General features: G+C 43.9%; 1 protein-coding gene and 1 pseudogene across 18 annotated transcripts in view; both read right to left on the reverse strand.

Annotated features, from left to right (window-relative positions):
* Nucleotides 1-23,649, reverse strand: part of FOXP1 (forkhead box P1) — a 586,176-nt gene that overhangs the window by 21,185 nt on the left and 541,342 nt on the right. For 15 of the 18 annotated variants that reach the window (XM_045990390.1, XM_045990383.1, XM_045990384.1 and 12 more), the window contains 3 exons: nt 10,961-11,044; nt 347-548; nt 162-241 (listed from right to left, as the gene is read on the reverse strand). In XM_045990390.1, coding sequence (XP_045846346.1) covers nt 162-241; nt 347-548; nt 10,961-11,044 — 366 coding nt within the window. The remainder of the gene's footprint in view (nt 1-161; nt 242-346; nt 549-10,960; nt 11,045-23,649) is intronic. The other 3 variants (XM_045990389.1, XM_045990382.1, XM_045990379.1) reach the window with 1 other exon arrangement.
* Nucleotides 18,788-18,981, reverse strand: LOC123933330 (annotated as a pseudogene).

Genomic DNA, 23,649 nt, shown 5'->3' on the forward strand with positions numbered 1-23,649 from the left:
TCAAAAGCAATTATGTTATATATTGCAGTTTTAAAAAACCTTATAGAAAAGGTTTTAGCATGCTTGCATACTAAACGGTTCTAAATCTACTTCATCAATACACTATACCCATGTACACGTATACATTTGATGGAATTTCCCATGCTGCGTTATTTACTCACCTGCCTAATTAAAGATGCATATGTAAATGGTGGTCTAACTTCTGCGTTCTTATAAAATTCTTGGTTCTGCGCAATATCTGCTAAAATAAGAATCATTGTCCTATTAATCATCACTTTTTAAAAAGAGGCTGGTCTACAAGGATAGCATATTACAGTTCCACACGAGGCAAACAGGAGGTAGCTACCTGAAGAAATGGGCACGTTGTATTTGTCCGAGTACCGCCGGCGGATGGGGCCCACCGTATGCATGCTGGTGGTGGTGATGACGGAGGGGCCTTGGGTGACGGGAGTGATGGGGGCGGTTGGGGTCGTCGGAGTGTGAGGTAAGCTCTGTGGAGAAGCCTCAGATGCAGACTTGGAGAGTGTGACACTTGATACCAGATTGAGCTGTGAGGAAGAGAAGAGTTCTTAGAAGAGCTCCGGAAAAGCAGGCAGCAAGCAGGCATCTGAAACCCAGCAGGGACACTGCAGGGGATGCCCGGCTAGCTTTCCGTCTCTAAGTAGATGCTTCCAATCACCTGAAACGGGAGGCGAGTTCCCACGTAGAAACAGTTCGCGTAGCTGGTTAGTTTAAAAATCTCTCTGGCCATGTTCTCCTGACCCGTGGGTGACACAGGTGTTTTCCAAAGACGGTGAAAAATGAGTGTGTGCACAAAGGGGTGACCTAGCCCAGTGAAGTTTGACAAGTTCTGGGTCAAAACATTCCTTGAGTCATGACTTTGAACCCTCTTGAGCAGCCTACTCTGCTTGGCAAACCTCCCGGAGGGGGTGGAGTCCTCATAGCGCGAGGGAACACCAACATTCTAGAAGCTACCAGTTGGGCTCCACTGGTCTAGACCTGAGTGCTCCAGCAGCACTTTCTGCGACGTGCTAGCTCCAGTGCAGAGCTGTTTTTACCTTTTATCAAAATTAAACCTTTGTTTAAACAGCCACACGTGGCCAGTGGCTGCCACACTGGCCAGCACAGGGACAAGCTACTAACTTCCACGATGAAACTGCAGCGATTGGAAACGCCGCAAGGATGTTTGGCCTATGGCTCTCATTTAAAAAGACTGCCACTGGGGCGCCTGAGGTCTCAGTTGGTTGACGGTACCACTCTGGGTTTCGGCTCAGGGCATGATCTCATGATCATGGGATCGAGCCCCGCGTTGGGGTCTGCGCTCAGCATGGAGTCCACTAGAGATTCTCTCTCCCTCTGTCCTCCACCCCCACCCACTCTCTCTCAAATAAATAAATAAATCTTAAAAGAAAAAAAAGAGAGGCACTCATCCAGTAAGACATCGTTTAGTTCTATCAGTCGGCAAAGACTAATCTTTGAAAGCTTTATGTGTAGTCTTCATTAAACTCTATCCAATAGAGGACTGGAATCTATTTTAAAACATGACATACGAAACATCGGGAACCGTACACAATATTTTTCTTTCAGTTTTAAATGCTCAGTAATACAATGGAATCTATAGCACCAAGTGAAGAAACGCGAGTTATTTATTTGAAGTCGTACAAAGGAAGATGAAGGAGTACTGTTTCCTTCCTTCGATAAGCCTTCACCTTGGAAGTGCTTGTCTTATTAGGAATAATTTAAAGAAAAGGGGCTTGTTCCCCTTACCCCGAGTTTCTTCTTCCAGAAATACTAAGTCTGGTTATACTACAGAACCTGGCCATTTTCAACACATTATTTTTACACACAATTGCCATCTCAGATACTTCCAGCCGGCCCCAAATCCAAGAAACTTATGCCAAGGAGGCTTGCTTGTAACATTTTCTCAAACCAGATTTCAAATCATTTAACAAAGTTAAGTATTTCACTATTGCAGTAGCCTTACGGACAAGACGTTATTTGTGGGAGGTATTAAAAACGAGATTCCTCCGGGATCATAAAGAACACATCAAAAGGTCCAATCGTTGAGAAGATACAACCCTACTCCTGCGTGCTCCGCTAATGAAAAAGGCCATGAGAATGCCTCTCATATGTGAAAACAAACAAGCAAACAAAATAAAATCTGCATCTGAAGATAAGAGCAAGCAAGTATCATTAGGTAAATATGCATGGAAAAAATGTAACTATGTTGCTGGAAAGGGAATGTCGGGGGAACAAGCCTGTAGTTGTGCTTTTCTTTTTTTTTTTTTTTTTTTAAAGATTTTATTTATTTATTTGACAGATAGAGATCACAAGTAGGGAGAGAGGCAGGCAGAGAGAGAGAGAGAGAGAGAGAGGAGGAAGCAGGCTCCCCGCCAAGCAGAGAGCCCGATGCGGGACTCGATCCCAGGACCCCGAGATCATGACCTGAGCTGAAGGCAGCAGCTTAAACCACTGAGCCACCCAGGCGCCCCAGTTGTGCTTTTCTTTATAATCTCCCCACACCTACCAGTGAAATGCTGACTCAGCTATTGCCAGACCCTCCCCCCAACCCCCACCCCCCCCACCCTGGAGAAGAGCAAGCTGTGCAGAGGACCCTGCTCTCACAGCCGCGGCCCCCACCAACACCAGCAAACTGGGCCAATGCTGTGAGCCTCTTTCTTTTCTATTCGTGCTGGAAACCTGCCTTCGTGATGCGTATTTGCGGACTAAGTGCTTTCAGTTGAGAGCGGCAGCCTTGGGACGGAGCAGAACTGAGAAGCCACGGGGGAGGGTTGGGGCCGACCTCCTCGGCGCCTTGGGCCTTCATCACTGACCAAGTGCAGCAATTGTCTGTAGGAGCATCAGCCCACGCGACGGGTCAAGGAAATTAGTTGCGGGAAGGCTACTGCTCATAAACACAACAGCTTTTCAAATTCGGATGCTGCTAGGCCTAAGAATATCCGAACACTGGAAAGTCCTGGAGACCATTTGTATAAGCCACGCTGTGAGCCACCTGCCATTGTGTGATTACACTTCGTTCTGCTACTGTCACTGATCAGTGAGAGGTCACTGCTCACCGTGTAGATGAGCCGACTGAGGCTCACGACCCAGGAAATAACTAGCCCCTATTCACAAACAGTCACACACACGCGCGTGATTCCAAGCTCTCTGTATAAGCATCTTATGCCCAGTTAACGGGAAAAATAAACACCGGCCAGTTTCATTCCTCTGTACACTCATTTCTGGAAAGGAAAGGAGTCCGTGGATAGCTTTAGTCCCTACTTATAAATCATATTCAATAAATATTGCTGAAAAAATATAAGGCATCTGAAACTGAAATGACACAAACAAGGGCAGGATAGTCATTTGCTGCCCCTTGACAAGCTTACCATCCAACACAGACCCTGGTCCAAGCACAGTGTGTGTAACAACCGTAAAGCAATTCTGAGGACTAACTCTACTTTTTGGCCTTTCTCTTCCGTTTAAGGATAGCACCTAAACACCGTAACTTTCTTCAACACTTAATGAGAATTATAAATACAACGGCCTCAAGGAGCATGCCGGCTGCTTTCCCATTTTGTGAGGGAGGGCATCAAGTGTGCTGGGCTCCAAAAACATCAAAACTCGTGTAAACATTCAGCCGAGTACAAATCCATCTTGTGGTGCTCACACGGGAGCAGGGACATGTCCCGTGCTACTGTGTCATAAAATGAGAAGAATGGGACATCTGCAGCTTTTACCCAGGGTCCTAACACCTGGACTGTCTGTACCAAAAAAGCAACAGTGAAAATCCTTCCAGGTTAGCACGACCCGCAGAGAAATACATGGTAGAATTTTCTGGAGGCTTCTGAACCCAGGTAGCAAATGGAAATAAACAAGAAGCCAGAAGAGAGCAGAGAGGGGGCTTACCAGGCTTGACAAATGACACCGTGATTCACACCCACTGCTGGGCTGTCTCTAATAAGCCACAGAGGAAGCAGCCAATCTCAGCTAATTACCAGATAAAAATGTATTGTAAGGGTTCTAATTAGGAGACGCGGATGGAGGTGATCTCATGATTAAATGCTGCATTCGAGTGACCCCACCATCAATGTGCAGTGGTGCAAGATGTCACTGGAATATTTTGTAGAAACAGTAATTTTACTTCGAGGAGGGGAGGCAGTAATATTTGTAATGATGGCTGTGAGGTAAACTAATTAAAAGACGGTTCCTACAGGAAGAGGGTGGCTGAGAGCAGCTGTGGCCATTCCACAACCAAGTGCCAAGTCTCCATAGAGGAACGGCAGTCAAGTGGAAAATTTCTGCCTGACCTCTGGCCTTGCTATTAATTTGCAGGAAAACTAATGACACATATACATATTCCCACAAAATTGTTCTAATTGCTAATTTGCCAAAGGAGCCCAGATTCCAAATTAAACATGACTGTGGTCTGTGAGGGAAGGAAGAACAAAAAGCTGTAAACTCCAAACAGAGGGGGCTTCGCCTGGCGAAACCATCTGAAGGCTGAACCAACAAGTTAATGAAATGTCAACCTCGTCAACGGCTATAGAAGTTTGTTAACTTTTAAACTTTTGTTTGATCATCACATGCTTGTCGTGAGGAGAAACCATCTTCAGGGAGGAAGGTCACGAGGGAGAGAGAAGACGGAGCATGGGGAAGGATTCAGAACAGGCTCTGTGTTCAAACCAAACCGGCCCTTTTCAATTAAGGTCTCTTGGAAAACAGAGGACTCTCTCCCTCTCCCTCCACACACCCCCCCCCCCAAAAAAAAGAGAGAAAGAAAAAAAAATTAATTACAGACTTAGAACAGAAGAGCAAATCTGGCCTGGTGTGGTTTTTGCTGTCATCTTGAAATATTCATCTTAATTGTAAACTATTAAATCTTAATACAATCATCAATTAGAAAGGAAAGCATATGCACTCCGTGTTTCTGATCATAGTTAAGGTTTTAAAAGATAATTCCCCCCACCCCCCCCACCCAGGGGCATGGAGCAGGAAGGGATTGGACTGGGAGGGTTTCTTTTCCTATTTTGCTTATTGTGTCGATTTTCTATTCAAAAAGAAGTTGCTATGTTTGGAAAAGTTAGCAACTCTGATATTTTCTCCATGGCGCGTTTCCGTCATGTGATGATTTCAGCAGAGATGATCGCTCTGGGGGTCCGGCCGGAAGCTAAGCTCTTCTCTTCTGTCACTTGGGATCCCGTGTAGGCTTTTTCTGTTTTAAATCTCCGTGAGCTCTTACCCACCAGCGTGCCCCCCTGCTCACTTCCAGAAGGACTGTCGTGGGAATGGTACCCGTCCCGACTACCGGGACTCTGTCAGCTGCCTGATTCTCTGCTGAGCCCTTTTCTGAAAGATTAATCTCCAGTTTTTAAACAGTAACCTCCTCTCTTGTTTTAAAGATGATGAGTCACTCACATGTTTAAAAAATAAACAAAGCGCTGATGTAAACCCCGGACAGAAACAGACTTGTCGTAAGTATTCCCATAAGAACTCCTTTTTATTTTTGTTTGCGCGCTTGCCTCATATGAAAACAGATTCTGAGAACAAAAGACAAACCTGAAACCCAAACACCAGGGCACCTAGCTGCTTAGTAGGGACTTTGAGGCTCACAGAACTTGTTTTTCTGCTCCCGGTGGGATGGCCCTAAGCGGGCTCCAGGCCTGCTTGAACGGCACACGGTTGCTAGACACGACTCACTGGCCTTCAGAGACGGCCGGCCTTCCCGAGGCCACGTCCGTGGGGAGGGACGTCCGTGGGGAGGCTGGGCCAGGGCAGGGGGAGGCTGTGGTTCGGTGCTCCTCGAGCCTGGCCCTGGGGCTGCCCTGGGCCAGGAGATGCCATAGGGCAGTGAAGGAGAAAGCGGCGGTACGGGGCCCGGGATGTGTGCAGGGGGGAGAGGGGGAGGGGGGCAGGGCTTCATGAGAAACAGCACAGAAAAACAGCTTGTGTGTGTTGCGCTAGAGAATCTTTTATGACTGCCTAATATTGTTTCTCTAGGCCTAGAGCAAGGCCGCAAGCAGCCCAAAGGATCAGCCATTGCTTTAAGAGTTAAAAGACCCCTTTTACGGGAGGGGGGGAGGGACACTTTGTTTTTATAGTAGCTAAAAACTATTTCAAAACAGTCCTAATTGCTATGGTTGGAGGAAAAGAGAATGCGTAAGAAGGAAAATGTAATACTGCATCTTGCTTCAAATATCCAAGTTCCTGTAAGCGTTTTATAACATTTTCATAAAGAAGGATATACTACCTACGCTATAATTACTTGCCCACCAAATCTGAAGGAATGTGGTTTTTCCAGGATCAGGAGAGGTTTCTGGTGTGCAAGAATACCCCGAAGCCAGGCCTGCACCTCTCCTGTCCTCTGGGATTATAACATACGATTTATGGGATTTTCCTGACATGATGAGGAAGTCTTCTTAAAAAACCCTCTACAACTTAATAAAGCCCTAACAGAGACATGCTTCTTTTTGTTGTTGTTGTTTTGTCCTCTGAGTTACGCTTTCCCCCTCTAAGGAGACAGCTTGGCAAATTCTCTACGGAGCAAGCATGGAGACATGAACCCCAAAGCAGTACGCTTTGGTGTTTACTTTGAGAACGTTACCGAGTCTAGAACAAAAGAATATCCGTCTGTCTCATTAGGAGAGTTTACTCTTGTCTGATTTTTTTGCTTTTCTTCCCATGGAAAAGAGAAGGATCTTTAAAACTCAGCAAATTTGACCCTTCTCAACATATGCCAAGAAAGGCTTTTCCCTTGGGGTGCTTGGGTGGCTCAGTTGGTTAAGAGACTGCCTTAGGCTCAGGTCATGATCCCAGGGTTTTGGGATCGAATTCCACTTCAGGTTCCCTGCTCAGCAAGGAGTTGGCTTCTCCCTCTGACCCTCCCCCCTCTCATTCTCTCTCTAACAAATAAAATTTAAAAAGGAGGGGGCACCTGGGTGGCTACCTTTGGCTCAGGTCATGATCCCAGGGTCCTGGGATCGAGTCCCACATCGGGCACTTTGCTCCGAGGGAAGCCTGTTCTCCCTCTCCCACTCCCCCTGCTGGTGTTCCCCTTTTCTCGCCGTGTCTCTCTCTGTCAAATAAATTAAAAAAAAAAAAAAAAAAAAAAAAAAAGGCTTTTCTTATTGTCCATACCCAAGGGCTAGAATATACAGCTGCTCTGGGAAGCTCTGACACATCCTTTTCCATCCAGGGCCCAGGGTTCAGAAAATCAGAAGCTTACAAGTGAAATAAATTTAAAAAACAGAAAGCCTATTTTATCTGATGCTGGCTGGTCCTTTGCTTCCTCCTTCTGACATGACTTCCTCAGAGACACATGGAAGCAAGTGCATCCTCTGAACCCAAGGAAAGATTCACAGATCTGACTCCTTTCCCTTTCTTCCCATTCCTCTCGCACACCACGTCTCCTGGAATCCCCACCGCACATTGGTGGTTCCACGGACGCATGGCACCATCCACGCCGTGTGTGTCCCTCGAGACTCCCGCACCTTGGGGGCAGGGATGGGGCTCTCCTGTTTTACTGCTCTGTCTTTTTAGCAGCATCCTTAATAAATACTTGATGATAAAACACCTTGACTTGAACACACAGGGATTCCTTTTCCAGAAATACTGTGCCGTGTTGCGTCCTGGGTGTAATTCCAAAAGGAAAGGTTTTTTTGGGTATGAAGACTTTTACGGCAAGCGGGGAGAGGTGCTGTTGAAGGTGTCTGGAGGACAGGAAGGCTCACTGATGCACGTCCCCGTGCGGGATGAGCTTAGAGCTACGTCTAGAAACTCAGGACTGTCCTGAGGTGAGCGTATCCCCCAACGACCCACATGGGAAGACGAGTTCCACAACAGGGTCCAGGGAAAGCGTCTATGAGCTGATGTAAGGACAGTCCAAGAAGGTTTTGGCAGTTTCTCTGATGCAATGAAAGAGGGACTAGTTGGATGACTGGATACAACAAATGACACTTACCACCCAAATGGCATTTAGTGAAAAGCAACGTTTACAGCAAAGCATTCTATCCCTTAGTGACTAAGAATTTTAAAATAAACATGAAGTTCCTTTTAAACAGAAATGGAAAAAAGAAAAAACATCATCAACTTACTGGCAAGGCTGTAACATGAAAGTCCCCATCTATGGTTAGATTTGAATTCTGGTGACTGCTTATTTCAAATCAAAGATTCTAGAAGGACTTACTGTGCGTTCCATGATTTAAGGTGGAATAAATTAATTACAGGCAAAAAAGGAATCGTTGGCACCTTAGAAATGATCATCAGATAGCTCTGTAGCCCTAAAGTTGAAAGACTCATGGGCCTGTTCAATGTGTGTGCCTTTTTATTTTTCCCCTTTTTTGGGCAAGGAAAGTAAAAATTTATGCAAGACACTACACGTCTACCTTTTATAATTAATTTCCCAATGCCTCACCTATACGTATTTTAATAATTCCTGATTTATAAGATGGTATCTATAATAAAATTTTCTATTTTCCAATAAATGAAAAGAAGGCAGGTTCACTCTGGCAACACCTGTCACGCAGTATCTGCTTGTCAGGCACCAATTTTTACTGCTTACACGTAAGTTAAAGGATAAGGGATTTATAATGCTGCCTGTGAAGGGAACCACTTTTCATACACAAATGTGATCTTTTTTTTTTCCAAAGGGTAATACAACAGTACATTTACATAAACTAATCCAAACAATCTATGTATTTGACAATGGCAAACCTCACACAGACGGCCTATTGTTGGTTTACATCTTGGAGTTCTTTATATTGGCTTGTAGCGCTGCTCTGACTGTCAAAGGTTTGACTTGGACACTAAATAAATGGTTATAGAAGTGCTGTGCGGCGATATTGGACTTCTTTGCAAAAGAAAACCTGCTGTGTATGAATTCAAAAGCTATTAATTTTTCAGTCAAAAATATTCGTGCCTATTTCTTTTAATAAAGAAATACTGTGCTGAGCTACTAAGAGATAATGTTGACTAGTGGTAGAGAATTTTCAATAGAACAGTTAAAAATAAATTTAGTAGGAGGTCCCCTTCAAAGTTATAATTTTCTAGAATGTAAAACATTTTTTTTTTTTAAATACTAATCAAGACAAACCTTCCTTCCCTGTGCAGTTCCCCTGGGACTGCTTTTCCCTGTTTACTGGTTCCTTCCCACTGGTCCTCATGGAGATTCCCAACAGTCCTTTCCTTTCCTGGCCTATGCAGGCTTACCTGCAGGGCGCTCTCTGCCAACACCCGGCCCCATCACCCACTGAGTGCCTCTTGGGGTTTCACAACTCTTTCCCCACTTTTATCTCTCTTCCTTCTATCCAAGGAGCCCCATCATACAACGTGAGTCCATCCTAATGTCTGGAGTCTAAACATTTTTTCTCTCACTGCTTTTAATCCATGGAGGAAGGAGGAGATAATCTCACTCTCCCCCTTCATCCTGGGGTGGGGCAGAATCTCCAACAAAAGCAACACGAAGAGAGTTCAGAAGGCAATCGATGCCCTTCGCAACTGGCTGTGCCCACTGAAGAACTCCATCAAGTCATTTCTGGATCTTACCGACTTGCCTTAACTGGGCTCCCATTTGTCCCAAGGACCCTCCTTAAAAGGAGGGGCTGATGGGGGCTGATGGGGGCATGGACAGCAGAGCTGACTACCGAACCCACAGCACGGAATGGCCTCGGTTTCTGCTTCCCCTTCTTTTTGGTGGTCTACACATTCAGTCCTGTAGCCACTTGCTGCAAAACACATGGAAACCAAGGGCTCTTTCCTAGTAAAAATGGATGCACAAAGTGTTTAATGATTTTATGTCCTATATCTCAGTAATGTGTTCTGTTTCAGACATTAATTTTGTCTGCCAACTGCATCTTGGCAGGCTACCATATTTGCTGGGTTAATAGTCTGACTCCGTTTTATTTCTATCACCATAAATCATACATATATGGGTGTATGTTTGCTTTATTTATAGAAAAAAATCAGTCAAAACAGATAAACCAATACTTTGCCATTACGCCGCATCATTGCGTATTGATTAAAATTGCTGGTACTAACTATAGATCGTCAACGCTCAATTAATTTTCACACAGTGACTCCAAGCAAAATCAAATAAAGGCAGTGTACCTTTAAATTTTACAAATCTTAAAAATCAAGAAGCACAGCACTCTCTCCATGTTGAATAATCAGTGGAAGCTACTAAGAGATTTTTAGAAATATAAGTATATGAGAAATACAACTGTTAAAGCGATCAATTTATAGCAAGGAATGAGGCCCAAGACAGGATTTGGGGTTTAGAAACCATCCTTCTGCTTCGATATTAACTGTCTGTGCTTGGATGGCACTCTTCAAGGTTAAGGAAAAGGGAACAAGGCAAGAAGTAGGAGATTCCTAAAAGTTAAATGTAATTGCAGCGTACCGTGTTTGGTCTCCTAACTGCAAAAGAGTAATATTCACTTTTAATTCTCTAGTAACCACTGGATGCCCTCCATAATTTTAGCCTCCAGTTATTCCAAGAGTGTGTTTTGTTTCTTTCCTCTGTTACATTTACACTTTACACCGGACTACCCTCATTCCCTTTCTCATACCCGCTGTGCCTCAGCTGACCCAGGCTGAAATGCCTTTTTCTCTTGACTCTGTGGTCTGCCGGTCTTTGTTCTGCATTCCCACTGTTTAGAAAGGCTTCCACTCCCTCCCAGTGACCAATCGTCCTATACTGTCATACCCTGCGAGAGCACCAGTCATCTGTCTCGAAGAGCTAGTTGCTGGGCCCGATGGCCAAGGATCTGAATCATCCTCTATCTTCTTAAATGCCTTGCACACTGCCCTCTTCCTCCAAGGTACCCAGAAACAGTCAACTGAACTTAGATCCCTCAATTTGAACAGCTGCCAGAGCACACCATCCGGCCTCCATTGCTCAGGGTGGGAAACAGCGAAGAGATACTGTGGGGTTTCTGCCCTTGGTGGAGAGCTCCGTACTTACGGGTTGAGGGGCGGCTTTGGGTTCTGTAGACTTCACGTGCAGATGGGTCATCATGGCTTGCAGGCGCTCTTTGTCTTTTGCAAGCTAGTGGGAAGGAAATGCTCTGTTATTTCTTTGAATACAGATGCATTACTATTTTAACATCCGAAAGGATACATATTCCAAATTAAACTATAGCACCACGGCACATGACAAAATCTTTCTCATTGCTTAATCGTTTTTGAAATCTACACAACCATTGCCAAACTCGAAGCAACTGGAGGTGTCGGTGTGAGATTTCTCAACACAAGACGCATGAGCTTTTAACTGGGAAGTTCTAGGCCTGCTGGCACCAAGGAGTCCCATAGAACACAGACAGCTAAAAGACGGAAACGTGAATCATGCCTATTAACCAATCTTATTCAGGAACAAGCCAAAGGAAAGCGAGTGAGGTGCCTCGTAAAATTCATCTTTTGTGGTTGGGGAAAAGCTCTTAGATGCACGGATGCATTTGTGCAGAATTAACTTCCTCCTTCTTACCAGGTAGGCGTAGCCACGCACAGTGCGGCTGAACAATACTGGTAGGGCAGGCACAAGGACAAGGGCTGACCAGGTCTCATCTCCGAGTGAATGTAGAATTAAGCCTCATCATTCATGTATTCCGTATGTGAGTGCCCGCTATGTGTCAGTCTCATCTTAATAAAAACTGAAGTCGTCTCATTGTACAAAAAATTACCTTCTGGAGAAACACAAGTTTCTAACCCGATGCACATCACTGCACTCCAAACACTACTAGATGCTCCTTCTTTTTTGCTTGCCCTGAACTGTTTATCATGATAGTATTTTTGATAATTCAAGGGCAGCTGGGCACGGGGGATGCAGAATAATTGACTACAGGTGGTTTCACCATAAGCATCTTTGCCACACAACTAATTGGCCGTAGGACAATTTCACCATAAAAGATAGGATCATGACAAATGAGAGTGGGATGTTCCTGAAAAAGGACAAAATGAAACAGAAAAAAATGAATAACAAAATGAAACGGCTTCTCCATATAAAACATTTGAATCCATTCCAAAGTGTACAGTGCAGACTGATGGCAATCCAGCACAAGTAATGGGATTTATTTTGTGGATTGTATCAAAGCGCTTCACTTATCTTCCAATTATTCACAAAATCATATATTTTCTGATTGTTCTCATTCATTCCCATTCAGCACCGCACTTTTTCCTTTACCGATACAATTCCTTCTGTCATTAAGGAGAGATACCCCTTTCCGAATACTAGAATACATGTCTGTAACTGAGCTCTGTATGGCGTCGTGAAGGCCTTCTACACGGTCGCTTGTTCTTGACATATGGTCTCATGCCCATGGAGAGACATTCCAAAGTTATACAGGACATGTGGACTGGAAAATCTGGGCCAGTGTGTACACCATTGCGAGGACTACGATTTATAGAATACAAACATTGACAAACTTTGTCAATGAAGAAATGAAACCAAACTGTCAAACCAAAATGTCAACCAGTTATTATTATTTATTTTTAATTTCTTAGGGCAAAATTGCCTAAGGACAATTTGTTCTGTGGTGTAAATGACTGCGGCAGACAGGTCTAGAGCAAAGACGCTTACAGCGAAAATACCAGACATGATAATAATTACCTCTGTAAGGTAAGTGGGAAGCAGATCTCTAAAAGATAAAGGCATAGTTAGAAGAGCTGTGCAATTTGGGGAAAATGTGGAAGAGATTAATGAATGAGTGAGTGACAGAGAGCGAGCGAGAAAGCAAGAGAGAGGCAGAGAGAGTCTTAGAGTAGCACTTTTTTTTTTTTTTTAGAGTAGCACTTTTATAGACCATTTGTCCAAAATAGTGCCTTTGAACTGGGGAAGGACTCATTTCTTCTATGTCATATAATTAACCTTAACTTTTTGATATATCAAGTTTTGGGGGCGCTTGGCTGACTCAGTTCATAGAGCGTGTGAAGAGTTCAGGGTTTGTGAATTCGAGCCTCACGTGGGGTATAGAGATTGCTTAAACAGAATCTTCTTCTCTTAAAAAAAAGATTTTATTTGTTTGTTTATTTATTTATTTATTTTAGAGAGGGAGAGAGCATGAATGGGGGAGGGGCAGAGAGGAAGGGAGGAGAGAATCTCAAGCAGACTCCATGCTGAGCATGGAGACTGACTCAAGGCTCTATCTCATGACCCTGAGATCATGACCTGAGCCAAAACCGAGGTTGGAGGCTCAACTGAGTGAGCCACCCAGGTGCCCCAAAAATAAAATCTTAAAAAAAAAAAAATTAAAAAAAAGAAAAAAGAAATATGAATTTTTTCCTAGGCTGAATTATTCCAAAATAAAAGTCAAACAGGACATTTTAAAATAAAGGTATTTTCTAAGGGAAAAGGGTGTTTCAGCATTTGGGGAAAGGCAGAGGAAAGGGAAAAGGTACGAAAGCAAGGGAGAAAAAGGCTTTTGGCTTATCCAGGCTGGATGACTCAGTCTCAAGCCGTATCGCATTTGATTTTTTTTTCCTTTTTATTCCCTTGTGGTACAGGGAGGAATAAATTAAGAAGAAGAAAAAAAGCCTTACAGTGTTAGCATTTATCTTTCAACAAACAGGAAATGAAAATGATACCATATTAGGAGCCACTTTACGTTATTCATCTTCTGTGCTTTAGTAAGTTATTGAACGGCCAAACTCAAAGATGCTCTGAACACATAATGCCAAAGGAATTTAGTTTTCCAAAGTGGCTCAGTTAAAACAATTAAAATGTTCACAGTGGCATTCTTCTACGGCTATTTGTATTTCTGTAGTTATTCGGTTTGGGTTTTTTTTTTGCCTTTTTTTTTTTTTACTGTGTTTTAAGTTTTTAGATGTTAGAACCAAAATATTCTTAGAATTCTAAAAAATGCTTTGTCTTAAAAGTTATCATGAGGCAGAAGGAATGAAGGCATATCTATTATTCTTTTTAAAAAAACAAGTAGTCTGCTGTACGGAACATTACAGATTAAAGGGTGAGAGGTGATATTTACTTAAGAGTCTGATGAATATTAATTGTGACTTAATTTGGGGGTAAACACTGTTGATGTAGCAATTAACCAAGACCAAGGAGAAGGAAATCCAAATTCCCAGCATCAGAAAGAATCATCACCCCTATATTCCACCCAGATGTCTACAATTCTGACATTTTAGTGGTCAAATGTAATAACACAATGTCGCAAACACATACATAGAGTTTGTACACAAAGACACATCCATAAACCCTGGAGGTCACTGGCGTGGAGACATTTTCTCACTTCTCCATGAAAATATTAATGTAAAATTCACTGTCCACTTTGAGAATTACCCAGGTTCCTTATTTTGCCTCACACTTAATTCTACCAGCCTAGCTCTGTTATAAAAGATGGGCAAGGTTACAGGAAAAAAGGCAAGATTCCAAGTTTCTGTTTTTGTTTGATCAGTGCTAACTAGTGTGTAATATATTCTTGGATGGGTTCTGGATTTTTACCGTCATCAGAGCTCTAACTCTAACACAAACCCTTTTAACAATTAAGAAAAAAAAACAACCCAAAAAACCTCACCTGCCAAACTCACTTTTTCTTGTTTTAGGCAAAAAGGCTAATCTTTTATACCTACTGAAAGCACATCCCTTCTCTACTGGGGCTGTCTTACATTTTTAATATTCAGTGGCCCTTCAAAAAGCTTTTGGATTCATTATTACTTTTTCTGCCATCATTCCATAAGCTCAGCATCCCTATCCCTTTTCATGGCATCCTTTCATTATTATAATAGGACAATACAAATATTTACTATTAGCAGGTATATATTCCAGCATTCCATCATAAACTGAATTGCATGCAAAGCAAAGCAAAGGATGAGAAATGTACTCCAAAGGCCAACTAAAAATTTGCATTGTCGAATTAAAACAATTTTTTATGTTGTGCTATCAGAAATTCTACTAAAACTAAAAAACTAAGAAACTAAAACTAAAAAACTAAAAAAAAACTAAAAGCTTTCCTGGTGGATACAGGAGGGGTATCTGGCATAAAAGGAATGCCAACGGGCCCCACATTGAGGGGACGTGCTCGTACAATATTTGTTTATTAATAAGCAGGTTGTTCTCCAATTTTGCAGGGAGACAGCAGAGTGAAAATGGATGAAGGTCGTAGGCACTGAAATCACACTATGCTACATTCAAATTCTGGCTCTGCAACTCTGAGCACATTATGTAACCTTTTCAAGTATTTAGTTTCTTCTTCTAAATATGGAATAATAATCTCTGAATGCTGAAGAGTTGTTGTGAGGATTAGATAAGTTCTTCACATAACAAGCTCAGTATAGAGCCTGGTGCTTCACGGATGCTCAGAAATATCTAACTTTCTTTAAAGGAAAGTTACATCAGTCCAATCTATTTGGACTTCAGCTGGTTGAGTATGTGCTTGGAACCCGGGTCCATGGGACAGGAGTTCAATGGAGTGTGCAGTGGGCCTCGCTGGGGAAAGAATTTTGATGTTTTGAAGAATGGAACAGAAATCGTAGGAGAGATGAAGCTCATTGCTTATGGATTGATTTCCTTGGTTCTCGTGGTCTCTTTTCCCTCATCCTAGGCAAATGGTTTTTCTCCCCTTGGCTGATATAGGTCATCCCCTCTTCTATTAACCATGGCCTCAAATTAGGTTTTAGCCCATCTAGGCTTTGAAAGGCAGGAACTAGTGTATCCTGTGTATCGCTCCCGACACTCTGATAACCGCCAACGGCAAGGAGCTCCATTCAACATTTTCAAAGATAAAAACTGAGGAGATTAAACTCATTCTTTTAGCAGAGAAAAGGGAACACGGTTTTAGGTTCATTTAACATAATCACTTTATATGTTGTCTGGAGGACTAATCATTTTAAGCCCAATTTGGCCGTTCTCACTTGTGAGAAACAGAATCTGAAATAAATGAAAGATTCTGGATGCGTAAAAATGTTTGAATTACTGAGGACTGATGAGAAGAACGGACCAAGTCACTCCTTTGATTGCACAGAGGCAAAGACTGTTGTGGCTACTTCAGATCCTCTCTTTTTCTACTCTTGTGTTTCACAGTCGGGGAAACCGAGGCTGCAAGGGTGAACTCACCTAAGATCGCATAGCTGGGAAGGGGCAGAAGTGAGACTAGAATTCTAGTTGCGGGACACCTGGTCAGACTTTCGCCCTCTGGTGTGACTGTAAGAGGCACCTGGGGACGTGAACTGAAAACACAGATGTCTGTCACTCTTCCCACCCCCCTACGCTGAACCACCGCCGCAGAACCTCCAAGGCAGGGGGAGATACGGAGCTTCAGCAAGCTCCCCATGGAGGGGCTGGCAAGCTGGGAGTATTCCCAGACAATGACAGTCCCCAATTTAATTGACGGGGGTATCACCTAAACTCGCTAATAAGCCCAACATCCCAAGCAAGGGGATGTGGGAGTAAACATTTTAATAAGGATCCCACGTGTCTAGGTTTAATGCGTTGGTTTTGGGAATCAAGACTCTGTCATGGACTGAATACGTCCTCACAGCAGCTGTCTCGTTTTATATATGGTGAGGACCCAAACGCAACTGATCGAGGCAGATGCAGACCCGTTTCATGGGTCTCTAAAGTACGTATGATCAAAAGAAAAACAAGAAAGAAAACCAAACCGCGATTTGGAAGGAGGGGCGATGAAATTCTTCTGAGTATTTACCAAAGGCTTCTTTTTGACCCACTTATCAAACTCTAGTCATTCACATGCCTTCCAAGCTCAGCGCCAGTGAAAACTTCTAAATGATTTCTTTAACACAACTGCCGCTCTCAGGTGGTAGGCAACCTATGGCTCATTTCACCCCAATGGAAGAATTTCCCTACTTTTATTGTATTCTGTCACCGTCTTAACATTCCTTACGTGTTATTATTAAAGACTCTCTTGACATTTAAAGCAGACGCACACTAATACTCAGTCATAGTCTAGGAATTCTAATGCTCCCAGAGTTAAGCAGGATTTTAAATTATGAAAAATAAGTGTCTTGGTTTTCAAAGAGGGACGTGGAAGTGAGAAACCCAGAGACCCCCTCTTCTTTTTCTTGGCTCTAGTCACAAAGCAGTGACACTAGGCAGTGATGATGCCATCAGGCCGTCTTCCCCACACGCTCTGAGCTGACTCAGGGAGAGTCGGGAGGCTCCGGGGGCGCACCACTGCTGGGAAGAACTGTCCCAGATTGTCGCCTTCGCTGGGGTTAGGCCCAAAGTGGGACACGTTACAGAGAATATATCTGCAGAAGTCCAGGAAGCTGGTGCGATTACCAACAGCACCGCTAATGGCAGAGTAATCACACGTGAAGTTCCCGCAGTAATTGATCTGTGTCAGGCTTCATGTCTTGCTCTGCTATTGAAACGTGTGCACTTTTCGCCCTGCTGATGTTTTCTTGGGAGCTTACAGTTCCTGCTCTGGATGATTTAGAAAACTTCCAAGGGATTCCTGTATCGCCGAGTTCCAGCCCCGCCTGGCTGCTGTGGGTTGCTGAGGAGGGAGCTCTAAGGGGCAGGGAAAGGCTTGGCTTCCCCAGTCTGGTTGTAAAACCAGTGGTGTGCCACGCCTGCGTGTCAGACACAGACCCTCAGCGAACAGGACGACCCTGCGTGAAAAGTGCAAGGCAGCAGCGTCGCCAAAGGAGGCGCATATGCTACACGGGCTGGGCTAGACCCAGAGCGCTGCCCGGTATCTCCATCGGCTTTAAACAAGTGAATTAGACCTTCTACACTCCAGTTTCCTCATCTGGAAGAGGAGAGACACAGAGAATTCTTTCTTTCATTCTAAGGGTCAGTAACTCGTCCTTAGTGACTTAGGAACACCTTTTCAGAGAAGAAAGGCTCATTAGATGTCTGATTTCCAAATGTTCTGTTTTCCGTTAAAAAAATGACTCTTACGATTGAGGAATTCGGGAAGCATCTACTCATGGGGAGGTCGTGAGGATTCCGTGAAATCGGGGGTAAGAACCGAGCACACTGCCTCGGCACACAATAGGAACTCAATAAATTCCCTTTCGATGGCTTCCCAGGTCCTTTATAAATTATAAACGGAACAGGGGGCGTTAAACCGCTCTCTTCCAAAGCCACTGGATTCAAAGTGATCATGTCGGTGAATAACTCATTCCATTTTGCCAGGTACTTTCCCAGTTTTGAAACTGGAAATCCCAAGTCCCAGGAAGGCCAACTATGAAGGCTGGTCCCCCTGCTTCTTGAGGAACAGAGAGATGGACCGAAGAAAGAACATCCACTCTTCTATCCTCCCTCACACTATGATCAAGGCCAATGCTTACAGGGCTCTCTTGGCCTGGAATGTACTCGCCCCTGCCCCTGCCGAGTCCGCCCTGCCATGCCTCCTAGGCTTCCTCTTATGTACCCCACCTGGCGTGGAGAGGCGGGCTAGTCTCCCCTCCCTGCTAGGCTGCACACACAGGAAGGAAGAGGCTGTCTCGCTTATCTCTATCCAGTGTTCCAAATACAACAGGAGCCTGGTAAATGGTAACTGAATGGAATCAAATTATTAAAGACAAAAGGTCCCACCCCTCCACCCCCACCCTCCTGCTTAGGTCAGCCAGAGCACCCCCATCTGTTTGGTGGGCTCTTTCTCCTCTTGGTTGCTTTCAGTGTTCACTTTAAGGGGTTTAGAGGCTGAGGAACTGTAAGAATCCTGCCTTGGGTCCTGGGTCCTGGCATGCTGAGCTGTGGACGTGAGGAAACACTGGCTCTCCAAGTCTTCTTTCTTTCCTTCGACACCCATCTTCATAGCCCAGGGGTTCACACATGCACTGACAACTGGACAAGGTCACGTGATCGTTAAAACCAACATACGTGGCCAGAAAAACTGATCTATGCCATGAATGTCTTGGCTTTCTGAGACTGGGAAATCTGTCTGAAGACTTTTCCCTGTCTGTTCAATCAGATGCTTTTCCCTTTTCCCAAGATGGGATTCCAATTAGCAATAATCGCGCCTCGGATAAACCTCATTGGCTACGATACTGCCACTGCGCAAAGCTCCCAAGATGGGATTCCAGTCTAGCCACGAAGATAGCTGGTTCAGCGCCTCACTCACAGCTTACAGACTGAGGTCGTTCATGAGCATTTCCAAGCTAAGGAGCCCAGGCAAGTAGGTCCACAAGAATGTAAATCCTCTGGGCATGCTGGCTGGTGCTCGCGTGTGAAAGAAGCTTCAGGTGCTTCCTTACCAGCCTGCCCATGGCATATGGGTGGGCCATTCTTAATCTCAACCTATTTCCACATCCTGTGCCTGCGGCTCCCCTGTCTCGTTGTGTGTGTGTGCTTGTGTGTGTGTGTGTGTGTGTGTGTGTGTGTGTGTGTGTGTGTGTGTGTGCACATTTCATGACCTATGTAAGACCATGCATGTTGATTGTGGGAACATCACGCCCCTCCAGGTCTAACCTATCCTCTTGTCTGCAGAGCATCCAGAAGAATCTGTCAAAAGAAAGCGTCTAAGAGAAAAAAATCTTAAAATACATACCCTCACCTCAAAAAGCCATGTCCTTTACCCAAAGGATTATTATGGTGTCCATCTATCTCGAGGTTAGGTGCGTCTATGTACAAGCACGCAACAAATTCTCTACAAGGGTGGACTTCCAGGTAGTAGATGGGGTTAATCACCATTGAATACATTGCTAAAATGTCAAAGATTACAACTGCCTTCATAACAGTGAAATGTGGTTAGAAATATTCTGGAAGGTTCAATGCCCACTAGGATGTCTTCTTGACCCCTCTTCCCTCTCAGACCAGTAACAGGGAGCAACACAAGAAGTGAATTAAGCATTCTGTTAACAAGCTCCACATAATGGGTCCAACTGCTAGGAAAACATGCATTATATATCGTGGTAGCTTCCCACAAAAATAACAATACGAATGCATTTCACACTCAATGCTGATGATATAGGCCTAAGTCAGACTTCGTAGCCCATCATCTTGATTTCTGCCTTGTTTGCCTTATCTCTCAACACTGGAACTGTGAACACTTTTCATGTGATTCAAGTATAGCATTGCATAGGTAGCACCAAGAAAGGAAATTTCTCAAGCCAGGATCCCCTGGGGCCAACAATGGTTATTAAAATTATTTTTCACCTAATTCTTTAGGAGGGATTCATTAGAGGTAAGAAATACAAGGGCCTTCTGTTTTGGGTCAGAGGGAGGGTTTCTGGGATGTAGATCGGGGGGGGGGGGGCGGCTAGAAAGGGACAGCCCTCAAGTGGCTTTCCTTCCTAATGGTCATGTCTGATGCTGGCTGATGAAGCCCTACAGAACTCTCCCATAGAACCCTTCACAATGATGTTCTCGGGTAGACATAATGAACCTCCATTGATCTATGATGTTAAGATCCAACTGGAGCTTATTGGGATTATTTTTCTACAGGGGGCACAAGTGTGACTTTGCTTCCAGACGTAACCACCAGAGATCTAAGTGCTGCTGTGCAGAGAAAGGCCTGTTGAGTCTGCGCAGTGGGGAAGACTGCTCCTCCAACAATACAGGGAACAGCCTTGGGGAATGGTTCCAACTTTGATGGCTCTTTTCTGTAGTGCTAAGTTGTGCAAATGTTTTTCTGATTCAAGTTAATGAATAGGAATTCTGTAATATACTTGGGAGGTTCAGGTAATTCCCGTTCTGGGGAATGCCTTCTCAAAGGGCAAACAGAAGGAGCCTTGGGGTTGGTCATGCCCAGGGCGTCCGAATGGAGGAAGGGAGGAGGTGATTCGTCCGAGTGCTGAGGAGGGAATGGGGGGATGATGCCAAGGGAAAATAAGAGAAAGGCTGTTCAAGTACAAGAACACCTCTTCAAAGTATTCTTGGCTGCTGCAGGGACCTGGTTTCCCCAACACCTCAGGTCCTATGGGCACAGCAAGTGTTTGTTAAGTCAATTAAAAAGTACATTTCCAGACATGGGTACAAGAAATGGCAAATGTGACTGGATAAACATGGAAATGCTGACATGAGAGGAAGGGGAAGCCCACAGTGAGGATGGCTGGTGGGTCTAAGTATACCCTGTCCCAGACTGTCCCACAATGTGCCAGATCTACAGCCCAAAGGCTCTCCAACTAATCCTGACCTCTCGGCTCTGGCTCAGGGCGTGGGTTTGCCAACAACTTCATCTACTTGAATAATAATACCTAATGGGTGAAATCAGATTTGGCTCCTCTCTAGCACTCAAACTCTCTTTTGAGCGTGTTTCTAGTGTTTTCAAGAACCCATCCGTATCAGCGAGCACTGTCCAAGGAGGGGACTGTGCCACTAGAAAATCTGTGTTCTTCCTCTAAAATGTAAGAACCAGGGAGGCAACCTTAACCATTTTGCTCACTCTCGCAACCCTTTACTGACCTCAGCGAGGTTCCTGCCATGTCACAGGCTCTGGGTGATGTGTGCTAAATGAATCGGTAAGATAAATGGATGAATGAATGAATGAATAACTATCAGCCTGCTTTTCCATGACCCCAAAGTAGACAAGAACTTGTTACATGAAACCGCGGTTGGGGAACCTGACCAACGCGGTGACTAGAATGGTTTTACACACCAAGGCAAAGAAGGACGAGAGAAGAAGGGGTTCACAGACCTTCAGATAGCCAGGAGCCTAAGAGAACAAGTTGCTATTATATAAAATGATATAAATGCGTTTTTTTTTTTTTTTAAACCTCTGGAGCAGGGGTTGTTTGGCAAACCTCTGTAGAAGCCAGCCAGATAGTAAATATTTTCAGCTTGGCAGGCCATAAGCGACTCTGGTGCAAGGACTTGACTTTTCTACTGTAATGCTGAAGCAGCCATGGTCATAGATGATGCGTCAAGGAATGGGCGTGGCCATGTTCCAATATAGCCTTAGGTATGGACACTGGCATCTGAATCTCACATGCTTTATCCTTCTTTTGATAACCCCCGCCCCACTATCCAAAATGTAAGAACCTTTCTTAGCTCTTGGGATTGGGCTCCCAACCTGCAGTTTGGCAACTCCCGTTCTTGACAAGCATCGTGTGATCACTTCGGCAACTCCCTCTGCCTTGAAGACACCAAACCCTTCAGAATGAGCCTGGCCCTTCCTCCGTGAAAGCAAACTCAGGCAAAAATATTACGAGGAATACTGCAGGTAACGACCCCACAGTGACTTCCGGCCGGATGGTCTCCTCTGGTCCCTATCACAAGTTGAAAACCCTGCCTTCTGTTTGATTTAGGGCAGAAGGAGGAAGGGAAATCCATGAATAAATAAAATCCACAAATAATCAAAGAATCCTCCTAATGGCCTGCAATGCTCCCAGGCCACACTCACCAAAAAACAACAATAAAGCTGCCAGGAGAGAATCACTTGACTTACTGATGGTCTGACTCCTTTCCTTCTCCAGGCAGCCCTTGGGGAGAGTGAGGAACAATGAGTCAAGTCAATAATCAGTTCCTCAGTAATGAACAGTGGCCCCACACTCTCAAATCTGGAGTCTGGGACATCTACTGGGGCAAACCGTGACACCGTGAAGCACTTTGTTCTAACTGAATGTTGAGAATTTAATTTTATCAACTAAATAAATGCAAGAACTTGCATCACTTTATAATCACCAATACATAAAGATTTTAGGTGCAAGAGCCATAAAGTTTGTTCTGTTGAAACCAATTTTTCAAGGGCTTACTACACATCAGTCTGAAGTGAACTTTGGCGGGGAAGGGGGGTGGGGGGGGAGATAAATAACGCTACTGTTTTCCTTCTGAAGAAACATGCTAAATTTAAAGATGTTTCCAAAGACTTACGTAAAAATTTGGGGATTTTATGATGTGCCCTTTGCCTGTATGAATCTCTTACTGTTCTAATAAGTTCATCTCTGTAGTCTGAATGGAAAAATATTAACTAGCTAAGGAAAATAACTTTTGAGACAATCTTACTAAAAAAATGTAATTTGTCCTATAAGATGATAACTAATTAGAAAAAATCCTTTCTATCCTGAAAAGTGACAACAAAAAGTTTAAGTGTGTTTTGGCTGATTTTTCTCAGCAACTATTTGAAGCTGTAAATGACTTAACTCAGTAAAATTCCAAATGTAATTATCTTCTGTACTTAGCCTAGGGCTCTCCATATATCTCGGCATTGCTGTCTTGCATACAAAATAGGCTTTTCGATGGCTGGTAACAATATAATGTACAACATTGTTTTAATTTCCCCTAGTCGGCTAACCTCTTGCCTACACTAAACCAGCCAGAGGAAGAAGCCACAGTGAGTCATCAAGCACTCAAAAGCATTCTGGAACTCGGTTGCATAAATGGGGTTTTGCAGGGTCAGGCTTTTGCAATTGTACATTTTAATAATCTCCATTTCTGACCCAATTTTTACTTTTAGAAACTAATTTTCTATTAATTATACCAAGAACGGAATTATTGTTAAAATACGGTGGTTCATCATCAAGTGACACCGGAAGTGGAACCCACATCAAAGAATGCCCCCCATCCCTCCTCACAACTGTGAGCCACAGGGAAAGAGGCAGAAGTTTATTTTCTATGTCACAAAACACATTCAACATGGCCCCAAGGACTGCCAAATAGAAGATTTTTTATCTCCATACACATATGTATACACATGTATATAAGATAATGTATACATTATATATATATATATATAATGTATCTGAATACATGTTTGCATGTGTGTGCATATGAGGACATATTTAAAATGTCTGCAC

This window comes from Meles meles, chromosome 20 (genome assembly GCF_922984935.1).
Source record: "Meles meles chromosome 20, mMelMel3.1 paternal haplotype, whole genome shotgun sequence".
Classification (NCBI taxonomy): domain Eukaryota; kingdom Metazoa; phylum Chordata; class Mammalia; order Carnivora; family Mustelidae; genus Meles; species Meles meles.